The 17381-nt window shown below is 40.2% G+C and overlaps 1 protein-coding gene across 1 annotated transcript; it reads right to left on the bottom strand.

The window, feature by feature from the left end:
* Positions 1-6106: 6106 nt before the first annotated feature.
* On the bottom strand, positions 6107-16130 carry fgf24 (fibroblast growth factor 24). Its single transcript, XM_026330489.1, has 5 exons — positions 15503-16130; positions 15283-15319; positions 11242-11419; positions 8012-8118; positions 6107-6532 (listed from the first exon to the last, which is right to left on the bottom strand). Exons 1-5 carry the CDS (start codon positions 15532-15534, stop codon positions 6254-6256), a joined length of 633 nt encoding a protein of 210 aa, XP_026186274.1. The 5' UTR covers positions 15535-16130; the 3' UTR covers positions 6107-6253.
* Between the last annotated feature and the right edge of the window lie 1251 nt (positions 16131-17381).

Raw genomic sequence — 17381 nt, 5'->3', positions numbered from 1 at the left:
GCCACAGGGACACACCTGAGGCAAAATTTTGATTTAGGTCCCTGCACACTGTTCTTTTCAAATACCGACTGAGCACATATAACTTTGGATGAAGTCAAACAACAGCGATACCAATTGGCATTTAAATAATCATGTTTCTGGACTTTGGTCAACAGCTTGTCCCAGCACTGCTGTTCATCATCAACAGACGTGCCTTTCCTGTAACATCTTATTTCAGTGCAAGAAGAAAAAAAGAAAGAATTGATAATACCTATTGGTCTGGTCATCAGCATAGTGAGAATGAGCTCTTGAAAACAGAAACAACTTCAGATTTTGAACATTGTGCACTAGACTGGTGGACATGCATACAGTACCAGTCAGTTCCCATTGAACTCAATGGGAAAGTGGGTCCATGTATTTAATTCTCAGTGACTATAAGCTGACTTTCTTTTGACCTTTGCAGCTAGAAGCACTTAGAAACTATGAATGCAAAACATTTACATTTTGCTTAATGTACCTTTATTGTAATTGATTTAATATTGTAGGTTTTAAACACACTTTTCACACACACTGTGCAGCAAAATCAAGATATTAGCTGATTGGTTGATTTGGTATCTACATGATGCTGACTAATCTGCCACTGTAATCTCTCTCTCATCTTCCTCAGATGTACAAAAACACATACACCTCAGTGCGTATTACCCTGTGGTTCTGCTAATAACTGGCCAAAGATCACAGGTTTAGGCAACACAAACAGGCTGGAAATTAAAGAAGGTGACACAGCAACATGAAGTGGAAGGTAACAAGAAAGCAGAGACTACTATACTACTTATTATCAAACTGAATCGATGTTTAGTCACATAGTGCCATGAATTGAATGTTAACAAAACACCTTAGATTAGAAGACAAACCAAATCACACCTCTATGTGTCACAATTTTGCAAATAATTGTTTATTTTTTGTTTATTTAAGCAAATATGGAGCTCCAGACAGGTGGAGACGTAGAGCAGGACTACTCAGATGTGTCATGCAAGTTGTCACTTGGTGAACTAATGTGGCTCTGGTGATAGACCAAAATTTCTGGCACTCACTGCTGTGTTTTATATAACCAACCCCAAATCTGGTTATTACACAGACTTAAACAAATAAAATGTTGTAATGCAGGAATCCATTTGTCATCCTACCATTGCAGCATCTATCTGTAAAAAAAAAAAAATCATGTGTCCTGATATTTCCATTACTGGAAAAAGGCATCACTGCATAAAAATTTGGCCTTGATAGAATCAAGCAGGTTCTGCCCATTGGTGGGAAAGTGCTGATTAATTGTGTCATAGCCCTGTGAGAAAGTACGCCCAGCGCAAAGCACTAATTATGGGCCCTGCCTGGCTGAGAGAAAAGGGGGCAAAACTCTCAACAAAGGCTCATCTCATATCTCAAGACAATGAGGAGCCACAAGAATAGGAGAAAGGAGAAGTTAATGAGCTGTGTCACCTGGCATCTGTTGATGCTGGGACAGGGCCTGACTGGTGTGTCTGTGTGTTTGTGTACATGAGGCAGAGATACAGTTTTATCTTGTTATGTACATGAAACACACATGCCGTTGTTGTTGTTTGGTTTCTTTTGGTCACCGTCCAGCATCAGACAGAATGATGCGGCCGCTAAAAGCCATCGAGTGAAAATGGTAATACATTAGAAAAGTGCTTTATTTTGTCCTCATCTTTGACTCAAAGTGATCAGTGCACTTTATATTAGGACATCCTGACTGATCAGCCTTTCTATTTGAAACAAAAAATGCTGATGCTATTTGTTTTCATTAGGAGGAGGTGCATGACTGTTTAACTGTCACCACAACTACAGCTGCTAATATTTCTTCTAATCCCAAAGCTCTTCACCTTTCATGCCTGTGTGTAATTCGGACACGTTATATTGCCATAACCAGCAGCTATTTCATTTTAAGGTACTGGTGTTATGATTTGACACTTACTAAAAGAAATATCCTGATCTAATTAGCTTAGTAATAACCTTTCTTAATGATTTGTTATACATTTCCAGCCATGTGTCTTTGTGCTCTAACTTTGTAATACAAAACTGTCAGAAATTTAAAGCCACATGTCAGCGTCGTACTGAGAACATTGATCGGCATCATTAGTTATTTTCTCAGACGTACGACTGAGTACTTCTTTGGACAAACTGATATTTCTGAAATAAATTGGTATGAATGTCCCTTTAAGCCTTGATTTCACAGTGTGGGCTCCAACAGAAAGAAAGAGTCACCAAACCACAGACGTTTGCAACACACCATCTGCTGCAGCCACCACTTTCAAACTGACCGATATGTCTTTTAAGTTCTTTCACTAGCTCTGAACAACAAAAACTAAATCTTTTTTATTTACTTTTGTGGCAAAATAGGATTTTTTAAATCAATATTTTACATTGAGATGGAATAAGATGGAACAACATTGACCTTTATTTTTGACCCTCGTTCATAACACGCTGGCCACATGTTATTATGAGGAGAACAGAGAAGAGTCTGGCTTTCCAGAAACTGTATGTACAGTAAGCAGATTTGTAATCCTGTATAAACACAACTCAGCCATGTGTTCAAAAATACTTTGAGAATCACAGTGTTTCCCCTGTGGATTTCACAGTCATAAAGGCGACCAGTCGACTGTGGTTTAGCGTTGAGCAGGAGTTAGACGGGCGGTAGCAGCAATCCTGTTTTGACAGTAAATGACATGACGTGAAACTACATTTAATGGCATGAAGTATTATATAGCTGGAACTCTGTTTTCTTTGGCATTCGAGTTTTGTTTTTCACTTTGGGAGACAATTTCAGTAATATTCACAGAGACAAAAGTTGTTTTATGTCTCAAACTGAACAAATTTCTGTTGACATGGCTAATTGTTAAGTGTGTGGTTGCTGATCTCAAGGCCAAAGAACCACTTTTGGTTGTTCCACTAAAATCTGTATAACATATTCAGAACCACAAAGTTTTTCTCTACATCAACAGTGCTTTCTGGTTATACTGTATCCATTGTGTGCACTTTCAGTGTGCTGAGATTTTTCTAATAATAGAATATAAACTACTTGCCAAGCAGGACTGCATTTAAAGATTCCACCTCCTTTGAATAGGGGCTGGGCTTTGCAAAAGGGAATTCTATGTTTCATTTTGAAGTTATTGGTCCAGGTCCAAGACCATCTAGCCTCCAATGATCAAAGGCTGAGTCAGAGAAAAGCCTAGCGGGAGGCTTATGCTAAAATGTCGTCTCCTTATTGCGAATCAGCCAACACATTGGAAACCATTGGCGCTCGTTTAAATGTCAATATACCCAGTTTGGCTGTGCTTGGTCAAGTTTGAAGTATGTGGATGGGAAAAAAGAGAAAAGCTTCTTGCTTACACAGATCAAATTTGGAGGATTTTGAAAGTTGCATTGGTTCAATTTTTTGACCATGTACAAGGTTGGTTTGAACTCCCAGAGGTTAAGAATCAAATATCTGCAGATAAACAACAAACATTTGGCAATTTATGTGGTAAACAGTGATTTTCAAGCAGTTTTAACTTTTTCAAAGAGTTACCTTGTTGCTGTGACACATTTTAAAATATATTTTTGTTGTGTTGCAGAATTTTGTTTTCTTCTCAATAGCATCATCGTTCTACAGAGGAGATAATGAGCAGTTTGAAGACATGACGGCAAGATGAAAGGACAAAAGATGCTCCTTAAATCCTGCAGTCATGTCAACTTCTCACTCACGGCTTCCCCCCACCAGACAAGAGCTCAGCACTGATCCATTATGTTAATGGTGAATCACTTGGTCACACAACAAGCACTGTGTTTCCACCTTTAAAAGCAGGCCAGACATCCAAAATCCTTTGACAGAAAGGGGAACGTCTGGGTCTGTTGGAGGTAACTACCAGAGTGGGCCTGATAGCATCGCTAGGAATTTAAACAAAAGTATTTTTTTCTCCCTCAAAGCCGCCATCTTTCAGTCTGACGGCTACTGTAAACATCATTCCAGTGCACAGCATTATAAGACATGCTACTCTACATTCCTCTAGCACTTTTTAAACATGGAAAAATTTCTAAAATACTGCATGTTTACTGATCTGGAGAATGGAGCTTTCACATCAAGTAATGTTGTGCTGAAAGTGCAGAAAGGTTAAAAAAGGTGATCGTGTCCTTTATTCTTAACCATTCGTGAATTTGTGCCATCACGTTTGTCACAGCTGCAACTGAACAGTTAATCAGATTGCACAAATGCATGTGGAGCTGAGTTTTTGAAATAGTAAACATCCAAAGACAAAATATCACTTTATTTGTCAAAAACATTTTTTATAATTTGGCTGTGATAACAGTGTTTTTAAAAAGCCCCGCCTGTAAACTCTAACCACCCTTTACCAGTGATATAAAAAGCCTTAAAGAGCTGTTGCAATAGGCCTTTCTCAATTTAAAAACCAGTGACCTTAAAAGTAGTGCTCATGCTTTGGGCTTGTATATAAAAATACATACCTTGGCAGTATGCAGAGAAGAGAATGTGCTCTATGTCCAACCAATCACTACCTGCAGCATTTCTCTTTTAGGCAGTATCACATTCAACGTGCACATCATCAAATTCCAGTCCAAACCCGGGTATTAGGGCGCTTTTACTTTTCTGCACAGAGCAAGAAAGACATAAAATAGATCCTTTTTTAAAATATAGTCCTCATTTTATTAACAGAGGCCAAATAAAACTCATCACATTTTATTTACAAAGGGAGGCAATAAATATCTTAATAATAGTCATAAAATTATTTTTGCTTACATTTGTTTAAAAAAAAAAAAAAAAAAATCATAAATGTGTCATGTTGTTAGTAGCAAGTCATACAAAAACCTGCCAGCAGACAGGTGAATACATACTACTGGTGAAAAAAGGCCAGAGTTTGTCATCAGTGAGAGACAGAAGGAGAGAAAACAAACTTTTCCCTTTAGGATTCAAATTCAAACTCCACCACATTTTGCTGAAAATGTTCCCTGAATCCTGGACAAATCGGTCGTCTGGGTTTCAGAGGAAAAGTCCTAATTGTCCTGTGGATTTATGAAGTGATCAGGGCTGAAGGAGCTACAGTATTGGCTGTGGATCAGTGATTTGACAAACAACCACATGGTTTTCCCCAAAGGATCTTTGAGACTTTCATCCAATGGGCGAGAAAGTAAGGAAGATGAAGTCACAGTCAAAAGATGATTTGGATGATTGGATAAAACTAAAACAAGAGAGAGCCCAGTTCATTCTCAGCATTGACTGAAAGGTTCTTGAGATTAACTGCACACAGACAGTCAGACTAGGTAAGATAAACAAAAAAGAACAAGGAGGTAGAGGAAGTCTTCATCACCAACCCCAAAATATTAGCAAAGAATCAAAGCTTCCTTTTCTGGAACAACTTTAACACCTGCGACCACGCTGTTAGAGAAATGTGACGAAGTTGGAAGACTGCAGATTCATGAACCACATCAACTGTTATTTCTCTAGCTTGTATTTGTGTGTGTGCGTGTGTGCGTGCGTGTGTGCGTTTGAGCAAGACTAAGACCACGGCTGGTGCCTGACTAGTCAAAGCATGTTGTGTTTTAGCTGAATCACAGGCTGCATGGAAATGTCAAGGAAATCACACACAGTACTCGGAGGGTTCAGCGCATTCCAGGTGCCACAAGTGAAGCTGAGGTTGAGAGACATATGGAAAATAAAGAGGAAGAGAAAGAGAGAGATCTGTAAAATATTGCACTCAAAGCTACACAGTTATCCCGGCTGCACAGTGTCACCTGCGACTGCCACCTCTCTCCCTTTCATCTCCATGGTGTCTGATTCCAGTGGAAAGTATGGGATCCACATTGTCAGGGGCAACACAAACAAAAACCGACAGGTATTCCAATAAATCTCTAGTTGGCTGATTTTTATAACATTGCGGCAGCTTCTGCCTCAGCCTCCATTGTCAAAAAGAAAGTATGCCTTCAAGCTGGCAGTTCAAGCGTAGCTGAGGACGATGGCGACAGGAATCCTGTCAGAGGTCCTTTAGTTTATCCAGTATAAATAACATGACAGACACGTTAGCACGATGACATCAACACAGAAGAATCCAAGAGTTAGGAAGTTTTCAGTCATCCTGAAATACAAAAATAAAACATCTTTGATATTTTTTTGTCTTTTTGTCTGTTTGACGTCTTTCAGGTGATTCTTTAAGACAAGAAGCTTGAGATTTTCAGTTACATATATTTCTCCTGCAGGAAAATTAGTGCTGTCCCATCAGTTCCTCTTGGTGTTGGGTTTTAATCGCCGAGCCCTTCGTGTCCGCTTAGTTACTGTGGTGAAACGAAACTCCTCTAGCGGGTCCACCCTGCCCTTTGGCTGGCGCTTCATGAAGTGGACTTCCTGTTGCCTCTGTGTGGTCTGCGAGCCTTTCTTGGGCCGCCCCTTCCGGTTGAAACCGAGGTACCATCCTTTGTACTTGGCTGACACAAGAGCTGTGTAGTTGTTCTCCAGAAATTCCTCGATAAAGACACACTCCTGTTTCTTTCCATCAGGCTGAAAGAAAGAAAAATTAGGACATTCATTAATTAAATAACAAAACTGCACGGCCTCTTTTTCAAGCTGAACTCATTACATCTGTGTCTCTGGGTGCAGAACGGTTTGCTTCTCTCCTTGGGTTTTGCTTTTTCCAGTTCAGTGTAAAATGAACACTAAACAACTAAAAAAGCTGGTTATGTGCTGAGAAAATTAAATTCACACCATTAAAAGGTTGGCTAACATTTTGATTTCATTGAAGAGCTTTGAGATGAGTCCTACTGTATCATCAAACTTAAACATTTCACTGTTTAAACCACCATCTTTATTCCACTTTCTGTGGATGCACCACATGTACAGTCGTTTTAAGACTTTAAATAGTTTGACATTTTAAGTAATATGCTTAACACCTGCTCAAATGTTAAATATTCATAGTGTTGTGCAATGGAAAATCTTCACTGTAGTTCAAAAACATGGCTCTGTGATGAGACAACAACTTTTTCTTTGGAGAAAATATTTCCACTGACAAATGTTCATATTCTTTGGATAATCCAAGGTAACATGACATTAAAACAACACTGCTCATGACATTTTTAGATTGCTGCAGCAGTAACAGTCTCAAAGACTAGGCCAATAGTCACAAAACCATCTGCATGTCTGAGTAGTACTAGAGAGAAGTCAGAAAATATGTTTCTATGTTTCTTCTGGGTGAAATGACCCTTTAAAAACGTTTGATGTGAACATTAGTGAGTTTCATTGATAACTGATTGGTTGTGATTTACCCATACAGTTTACTGTGATCATTAATCACACTGAAAACCCCTGACTATCAATAATTGTAATGTCATCTTATCCAATTTTTAAAAATAATCCTGTTTTTTTAAAGTAGAAAGTCAAAGAACATTTTTTATACAAATGAGGCCCCTGCAACTAAAACTCTAAATGCATGTTTCTAACAGATGACCATGATGAGAGAGTGAAAACGTGCGTGAATTACTGCAGCCCCACTGATGCTGACAGCATGAGTTATTAACGCAACAAAATCACACATGTGCCTGCGCGGTCTACATTTTCAAATATTAACTTCTTTTCCATATCGAAGCAGTCGTCAGCAGAGTCACATGCAGTCATCCTGTGCCTGTGGCCACCTGGTGTGACTAAGTGATATAATTGCAATGGCATTCGTCCTAAGTGACCATTTGTCTCTCAATGCATTGTGGTGATTGCAGCCTGTAATTGACTGATCGAGTGTCAAAGGAGTAGGCTGATTACGTAATGGACGAATGGCTGTGAGTTATCAAAGGGGTTTTGTTAGGGTGTACAAAAACAGCAGGAGAAAGCAGATCTGAGGCAGAGTTCAGCTCAGCCTGGATTAAAAGATCCCTTAAAATATTCATTTTCATATCAGCAATTTAATATTGTTGGCCAAACTATTAAGCTTTTACTGAGGGATCAGCCGCTTTTATAACATCCCCAAACTTAAAACCAAAAAATACTCACCCTTCCGACTATTTTGCCCTTCTCGTTCATGCAAATGTAATGTTCGCTCTCTTTTCCTTTTATCCGAATGTGGCTCCCGAAAGTTTCTGTCTCAACAACAAGAAGAGCTGGAAAAGAAAAGAAAAAGCAGAATCTATTATGATCATGTTTTAGTCCATACTTGTGGGCAGCTGAAAATTTTGCAATGTTATTGAATCTTTGAGAAATTCTCAAGGTAAGAAAGACAAAGTGTAGTTTAGTTTCTAGTTTGGTAAAGGAACCATGAAAACTGAACTATTTATAATCTAAGGCCTAACACTTAGTCAAGATATGAGCTATGATTAGGAAAGATTTTATTTTTTATTAGATTTTATTATTAGTGAGCTGAATCTTCATGAATACACTGTCAGTTTTCATCACATGCCAGCACAGCAGTCAACTACCAACATACCATGACTGCAGGAAATCACTAAGGACATACACAGTACATTTCAGCATGAAAGGTCTGAGCCTGTTTTCTAACAAACAGTGATCAAACCAAGTTGAATTATGGGTCTCCAGAGCAAATACTTCAAGTCTTTTAAGGATGTATGAAGTGTAAGGTCACTTAAAGGCCTTTTATATAACGTCCTATATGCACCACAACAACAATGCTACCGTCACTTCATCCTGACACAACAGTAATCCACTCTAAAGACGTATTCCAGCGGCTCTTGTTTTTCACCCCATCACCCCCCTCTTCCACCTTCCCATCCCAAATGTTAACCCCTGCGAGGTCACCTTTGTCTCTGCTCGCCTCTCGACCAGCAAAGAGATCTGCCAAACATTTGTGCAGCGGTTATGTGCCCCTCAGGATTAGGTTTCAGGTTCTTTAGTCTGTGCTCACTCAATCAAAAAGTTAAGATGATCCATTTGTTTAACACACAGGGCCATTCAGTAGCGCTCAAGGGAGCAGAGGAAGAATAGGCGAAGGGGACGGGATGGGCTCGGGGGCAGAAGCATTTCCCCTCCTTCCCCCACCTTAAAACCCAACCTTGGGAGGAAAGTAGAAAACCTGTCTAAAAGGTGAAACTGGGGGAAGGTATAAATCATTTATTCTCTCTTTTTTTCACTATTTGCACTTTTGCATTTGCACAACTAAAAACAGCATCTCAGACTTTTATTTCCAGACTGGTCAGTTCTTTCTTTGGACTATGAAAAGGAAGGGAATGATGTTTTAAAAGATATTATATTCTACCAAATCAAATCAGGAGTTATTTGACAACACTTTGGCCTTCTCCTGTAATCTGGCTTTCCATGAAGAGCCAAAAACTCAACCTCAATAATGAAGACTTGACCTAGAAAATCAAACAATATTTCCAGTCATGGTGTGAGTTCTTGTGCCTGTGATTTAATCTGATCTTTGCTCTGTTGGAGTAAAACACTGATCCTGGTTTGATCAGCAACATGAGTCCCCTACTCATGCTATCATCAAACTGCTAACAAGTGGCATTTACTTTAGGAAAGAATGAATGTGTTACTTATATTTACAGTGTAAGGGCTTAAAGCTATAATCCAAATAATCCACAACATCAAAAAAATCTGAAAATGCATGAACATGATTCAGACTCTGAAACATGAAGATCTAAATGTATTTCTTCAGAGTACATACTGTAATATTCTGTATATTATTTATTGGTATTCTGGGTATATTTTAAACTGGCCTCAGACATAGGACTCCACAGGTGGCCATAGTTTGTATATAAAAGTAGCAAAAGTGAAAAAAAAAAAACATATATACTCTTCTTCACATGGTTTTAATGTTCAGTGCAGCCTAACTGCAGGCTTTGAAGCATGCACAGCTCCATTTATTCTGCTTGTGAGCAATGATTTCCTTTTAGTGCTCTGGTGCACAAAATGAACAATGTGAGGCCACAGGCATTTATCGACCTCAGCATGGGGTCACCAGTTAAAAAGGGTGAAAACTCCTGCTTTAATTCCAGATTGCAACTTTTATCAGTTTAAAAGCTTTTGCACTGACACACCATTTGCTATGTGAGTGGACAACAGACATCGGGGTTATAAGGGCTTGCTCTGGAACAGGATTGTTCTCGTCTCTTAAAATTAATGAATACGTTCCACTAATACCTAAGAGGAATTACACTGCCCCCCACTTTAGCTGCACTTGGAGCGATTTATTTCTTCTTTGGTGGTTTGTGGCCCTTCCTCATGAAGCTGCAGTGGATTTCAGAGAGGAGAGGATCTTCCTGATCATTATTAGTGAGTGCAAAGGAGTTCACAGGTGCCAGGTACTGCAGCTGGATGGGGAGGAGGAGGAGAGGGCGGATGGGAGGAGGGGCAGAGGGCAGAATTGGCAAAGCCTCATGGGAAAAATTGGATCTGCTTCCACTCAAGCTCTAACAAGCAGTGAGGAAACTTCGCCTCGGCGCATCTGTGACTGAACACACTCACTCACAGGCATTCAAGACCAGCAATTTTAGAGCCGTGAGTCAGCTGTTATGAGTAAAATATCTGCACGACACAAGTCCCTCGGCCTCATGTTTGTGCCGCTTCATCAAAGACTACTCCAGTGACCATCAATTTACTCGTCTGCCACATTTGTTTTCCTCTGAAATGGTGAACAGGTCCACACAGAAAGCAACAGAGACAGAAGCACAAAACTGAAACCGTAAATCTGTGAAATTCTTTTTGTGCCTCAGCTTAACATTGTCAAGTTGGCATGAAGTAATTTTACACAACAATGAACCAAGTCGCCATGGCTGTTCTAATTCAGCGTCACGTGTGACAATGGCTGCTTCAGTCCACTGTGTAGTGAAGCAAATGAAATATTATTTTAGCTTCAGCTTTCTCTAGTCTTTTCAAGTTCAATACAGCTGTAAAATTCCACTTTGCATGTCCGCGCAGGGACAGTCAGTCTGGTTCCTCATGAAAACACCTAAAAAACACACCATTTCTCTAGAAATCTATCCAGATAAAAGTACATTTGCTCTGGAAAGCCAAACGCTTTAAATAGTAAATATCCACTTGCATGGTCAGCAAGTTCAACATGACTTCATTCAGCCCACTACAGCTGGCTTCCAAAATACACAATGTATAGAAAACAACTTCCAAACAATGAGTAGCAAACAAAAACACTGAAGGACTGAGTATAACCCTCATCTCCACCCCACTAAAACTCAGCAGTTATTTCTGATCCTGTTAGTAAAGACTAGTTAAAGTGTAAGTCGAGGTGCACAGTCATTCTTCCATACCAAACTTGCCCCCATCATCTCCGTTGGCGTTGATTTTCTTCCCCAAGATCTGGACGTGTTTCCCTGTGGTTCTGCTGTACAGCTGGTAGATCCGGACCTGCTTTCGGCTCAGGTCGTCCGGGTTCCTTGTGTGGTTTTCAATGTAAAACCTAAAATCAGCAGAGCTCTGGTGGGACTCCTGCACAGAGGTGTGTGCCAGGCAGAGGAGAAACAGAAAAAGGGAGAGACTGTCAGGACACAGTTGTTGCTTTTATCGGACTGATGCCAAAAAATGTGCAACAGTAGCTGAAAACTAAACCTGGAAATTGTGGCTGTTGCATTTTAGTGTTTCTTACATTGCTTTTGACATTTTATACGGATTGCATTTACAAGCTGCTAACTAGCCAACAGGACGTGTTAATGAAGCAACCAATAAAACACAATAAAAATCCCACAGAACAAGTGCAAAGTCTATAGTGGAGTTGCTCTGTATTGAGACGACTGTATAGTATGTGCCCCAGGCAATATTGAGAAACCAGTACTCTATTTCCACAAGCAAGCAGACCAGTAGCAATTATACACCTGAAGCATCCAGACCTGTTGCACTATCATCAAACAAATATCTGCCCGCAGGCACACTGGGGTCCATAAATTAGGAAATGCAGCAGGCGGAAGACAAGACTCAGATGGCAGGAGGCACCCTGAACCACAAACATACTCTTGTAAGAGGAATTTTTTATCAAATTTGTTAAATCTGCCTTTTATAATTCACTGCCCTGATGTCTAGAACTAGACCTGATCTGAAAACTAATGAAACTGTCACCCAACTTGCAGAAGAGTGAGGGAAATACTTTCAGAAGTCCTGGAATCTCACTTCATGCCAAGATCCCATTTCCCAGCTGTATGTTGTGGTAATTGCACAGTAATGGTTTTTTATGTGGCTGTTCTCAGGTGGCTAATTATACACACATTACATACCCCAAATCTGTGTTATTCTAACTTCAGTAAATTAATGACATGTAGCCGTAACCATGATGGGAAATGGTGGCCACAGTGGAACAAATCCTTAAACAAAAACCATCACCTGAAAATCTGATGGCAAATCCCGACTCTTCTTAACCAGCTGTCATACAAGCCGTACCCCAATCTAGGTGCCTAATCCTGTGAAGAATGTTGTCCACGAAGATTTGTCCTTCAGAAAACCCAAAGCCCAGGTTGGACCCATGCCTCCCTCCAAATTAGATGCTTTAAATAAACATATGCAGATGCCCAATAGATCGTGAGACACCATAGTGGCATTTAGAAGAGCGTTTGATACAGGAAGGACTTCTTGGCTTGTTATGACATATTCGGTCTAGAAATGTGGACCTCAGGGAGTCCAGCCCCTGATCGGCTTCTGTATCTTGACATTTAGGAAACACACCCGTAATGTTACTTTTGGCATCAGGCAGTGCAGAAACAGAGAGACTGGATATCGACATGTGTTGCCTACTGATGCAACTAACTCCTGGTGTTAATACTCACAACCTGCTAAAATGTTCAAAAAAAAAGAGGGGAAGGTTTTTCCACCTGATGATGTTTTTATTGGAGAACCTTTCTTTATAATGAACATCCCTTAGGATTACCAAATTATGTTCCTCTCAAAATATAAATTCTTCCCAAAGCAAATGCATCAAAATTCACCAAGTCTCTATTAGTCATTTTTCTAGCAGCGTTTTGTTTTTCTAAACATGTCACGTTTACTTCAACATGCAACACAACCTTTATGAAATGACTGCACAGTCATAAACCCACTTTCCTTTAATACATTTCTTCACAATGTGGCAACAAAATGAATTAAAGAGGGTCTTTCTCCAACCTCTATGGTCCACCAGTTAGAAAAACTCACCCTGACACTTTTACTGCATGACAAGACACATAGGTGCATCAGTGACACGTGACCCATGCCCTGCAAAAAACACTAACACAAACATCCTCCACTGATTTCAACTCACACATTACAAACACCCAAAGCAACGTATTCGTCCCGGTGATGAAGTCAAACATCAACATCATCATGTTGTCAACTCTCTGAAAATGAACCTCAAAGCTGACGAGCAAACACACAACAAAACATGGCCTAACTGGGCTGCTGAGGGATTTATCCCAAATCTCCCCATCTCTAAACAAACATAAAGGTGTGTTTGGTACACAGTTGCATTTCATGTTAAGGGAAAGACAAGCCTAAGCACATGGCCGAGGAGAACGCTAGCGACATCTTTTTTTTTTGTTGTTGTTGTTTTATCATGCTGTCTCCTTTCTTCAAAGACACAGCATGAAAACGGATATGGTTGAAACTTCAAAAGTCTGGCGCTCATCTTCAACAAGGAAGCCGAGTTGTCGCGTCCATCTAAGATTCACCTTTCTATTTGCTTGACACAGTCACACAGCGACAGGAAAAGACAGACGTGTTGGCAGTGCATTAGAGTTAACGTCCAACTCTGGGTGCTACTTTTGGTTTTACTCATAAACTCTCAACCACAACATGACATCTAGAAGCCACTAGTAGAGCTGAGAAGCAGAATGGGAAATCTTCATGTGATGAGAATAAAGGGCTATTCTCCTGCATTATTAGAATTGTTAATATTTTTGATGGTTAGGCTGAAACCATGACCCAAAGCCACAGTACATTTCTTTCTTTGATATATGCCACTGTTCTTAATCTGCCATTTTCTAACCCACAACAAACATGCAAATCATGTATTCAAATAACCAAACCAAAGGAAATGTATTCATCAGTTCACCTTACATGTCTCTTAAAGCACATTTTGCATGAATTTCATGTGGTCCTACATGTGAGGAGAGGTCAGCTTTCTTTGGAATAATCCGAGCACAGAGACTTGTTTTTAAAGGATCCACTTTAGTGTAAAGTGAGACCTGCCATTTTATTCCTGAGAGGTATCATACCTTGACTGGGACCAGGTGATCCTAGCACCACTAAGTGGAAACAAAACAAAACTGCGCACCAAAGAGAATGTTTATTTAAATAAACCTAAAGGTCAAATGTTAACTTCACATCTAGGTAAAGAAAAAACAACTTGTTTTGAAAGGATAACTACAATGAAACGTATGTGGGAGAAACAGATGAGAGATGAATCCTAACCTGATTCAATCTGCTCCGTTGTAAAAGCTTAGATGAAAACAAGGCGGACAAATGAACCTGAAGCAACAGCTCATTGAAAGCTGTCCACAAAGGCGTCATAGCCATAAACTGATCAGACAGCTTTATTAGTGAAGGAGCATGGCCTCCACCTTATCTTCACCACAGCGCGCACTCAATTAGGTGAGTGGATGCCTGCAAATCATTACAGTTCAAAGTGAAACGCAACTAATAAAAACCGAGGCAACAAGCGCCCAACCAGCCCATCTGTTCAACAAACAACTGGGATCAAAACAGCCCGTGCACATTTCTGCTGTAAAACACTGGAACAGCTTCTTTAACTGCAGCTTCAAAACATCGTGCGGGACTGGAAGTATTGATCGACAATATCAGGAGACTCACCCGAGACAAAACAGTTTCCCCACAGCCGAATTGTTTAGGAAATGTCTTTGTCGCTACATGCTCTTAGTCCGCAATAATTACATTTGCCTCCTGCATCACGTTCATTCCGGTAAATATGTCTTTATAACCGGCTGGATTTAGGTTTTCAACGTAGAGTATTTCACGAGGATGTTCCGTAAATCCAGTCTACTTTGTCTCTCGCCCCAACGCACACACGCGCATACACATACACACACACACACACATACACACACACACACACTTTTCAGTAACATCGCTGTGTATTTTTACCCACTTATTTCAGCGTGATTTTTCTAAAATTGTGGACCACTTTTTTTGTTTCTTCCGGGCCCGGAATCTGCGTTAACACCTCTAAATTTAATTACAGCAAGTGGTTTAATAATTTAGGGACCACTCTTGACATGACCTGCAGCCTTGCTCTACACACATCTACCCTAAAAAGCTGCACGGTGACATGCAAACATACACACAAAATAATTCGAAGTAGCGAGCAAACATACCTGTAGCTGGAAATAGAGAACCAGAAAGTGTAAACACCTAAGTGGAGAGAGAAGGAGAGAGAAGGGAGGAGGGGAGTGAATCTCACAGGCAATTACATGAAGTTTAAACGCAGCCTACCTGAATGACAGCAATGCGCAAATATGAAGCTTTTAGCGACTTCTATTGGTAAGAATGCATGATTTTATGTGCAAAAGACAAACGGAGATGTGGAACACTTACAGATAAATGAATCTCGAAGGCAGCAGAGACATCTTGACTTGCAGAAATACACCTGCTTCCACAGATTTAGAGCCCCAGGAAAGGTTGGCGAAATCGCCCCCCTCTCTCTCGCTTCCTTGCGCGTCCTTTACGCACACAACTGCAGGAGTAAGAGGGAGATTGAATCCCAGTAAACGGGAAGATCACTGAAGAGTAACAGCAAAGTCACTGAGAGCAACATTAGGTGTTTCCTTGTCGGGGAGAAACTGTCCAGAAGATTTTTTTTCTCAGCTCAGCCTCCTCTGCTCCCCGAAATCCAAACGTGAAATGATTCAGAATTCAAGCTCTCAAAAAAAGCCCCTCGTTAAAAAATATCCTCAGAGCTTTGCGCACCTAAAGCCTACAAGCTGACCCACAACCCCAAACCCTGCTGCTCCAGAGATCACAAGCTCCTCAGCTCTGTCCGTACCTGCGGGGGATTTCTACACCTTGCATTGGTCATTTTATTCTGCCAAATGCTGCGGAGGAAAAAAAATAAAACCGGTGGATAATTCAACGCCCTTCCACCAAAAACAAGTCGCCACAAGTGGAAAACCAAACTTATCCAAGAATGCAAAAAGTTATGTTTTTGTGTGGAAATCGCAGCGGATCCCTGGAGAGGTTTGGGGGCTGGTGATGGCGCAGTAGTGCCTGTCAGTGGTGTTTGCGCGTCTGCGGCTTGAGATTTGGGCACAGAGAGGCTTTTTTGTTGTTGGTGGGTGGAAACATGTCAGCGGTTTGCACCTGATAGGGTAATCTTGGAGAGACCATCGGCTTGAAGAGGGTTTGTTCTTCTCGGTGGGCAAAGCGCTCAGGAGAAGACACGTAAAGGAAGATGAAGCGCTTTTAAAAATTTACTTTTTTTTTTAATATCGAAAAGTAAGTTTGGGAGAACAATAAATTTCCAATCGGGAACGGACAAAAACAATCTCACTTAAAAGATTTGTGTTAAATTGGAGCCATTGGTGGATACTAATTATTTTTCTTTAGGCTGCTTATTTATGAGTTTGACTCGATTTAATTTAGTTTAACTCTTAAGTTAATTTATGGTTTTAAACTGCGCTCAACTCTATTCTCAGATTTATTCTAAGTTATTATTATAAATAATTCAGATATACCGACATTGTTACTGTAGGTGAAAAATAAACTGATTTCGATGTTGCAACAGCTACAGAAGCTGCTTCTCTCTGTGTTTTGTGCTTTTTAAAAGGCAGCTGGTTTGTGGATTGGCCGCGGCTCCTCCAGACACTATTCAAATGCAGGTTCAACCTCGATTTTTTCAATAATGTGCTATAACTTAGTTCGCATTTAAATGAAAGAGAGGTGTGAATGTGTTTACGAGCGCTTCAAAGCTGGCAGCAGTAAAGTGAGCTCTCATCCCTGCTGCCATTAAAAAAAAGAAAAGAAAAGAAAACCATTGTGGTTCGAGTTTATTGTCCTATTAGAACTGGATCCTCGGCATTCCTGCCCATTGAGATTTAACATGATTCTAAATGATTATATACAAAACTTCCCATGTTGGGGATTTCAAAGGGCCTCATAGTGAAATTGGTGGGTAGGAATTGAAATAAGCCCCAGCTGATGATCATCATAAGCAAAAATCAGTTTTATCATCAGGAAATTATTTTATTTAAAGGATTATATCGTCATGATTTATACTGACAAGGTAAATCACAAACTTGGATCTTTTTTTGTGAGTAGAAATGTGGATGAAGTGGGTTTTACCCACTGATTCACGGCTGTCTGCCTAACAAGAAGGCTTGATCCTGTCAACCACAGTGCTCTTTAATAATCCCTGTAACACAACTGAAGTACAATGTCGTTTAAAGCTTGACTAATTTAGTCTTGTCTGCCTTGGGGG

The sequence above is a fragment of the Mastacembelus armatus genome, chromosome 10, assembly GCF_900324485.2.
Source record: "Mastacembelus armatus chromosome 10, fMasArm1.2, whole genome shotgun sequence".
NCBI lineage: Eukaryota > Metazoa > Chordata > Actinopteri > Synbranchiformes > Mastacembelidae > Mastacembelus > Mastacembelus armatus.
Note: the sequence above shows the minus strand (reverse complement) of the source record. Positions and strands in the feature narration are given on the sequence as shown.

Excerpts from the sequence above, each read along its gene's own strand:
- fgf24 (XM_026330489.1), bottom strand. The coding sequence starts at position 15,534 with ATGTCTCTGCTGCCTTCGAGATTCATTTATCT. Across the intron at positions 11,420-15,282 it reads TTCTCTATTTCCAGCTACAG|GAGTCCCACCAGAGCTCTGC; the intron begins GTATGTTTGCTC and ends ACCTCTGTGCAG. Across the intron at positions 6,533-8,011 it reads AGGGCAAAATAGTCGGAAGG|CCTGATGGAAAGAAACAGGA; the intron begins GTGAGTATTTTT and ends TCTTTCTTTCAG.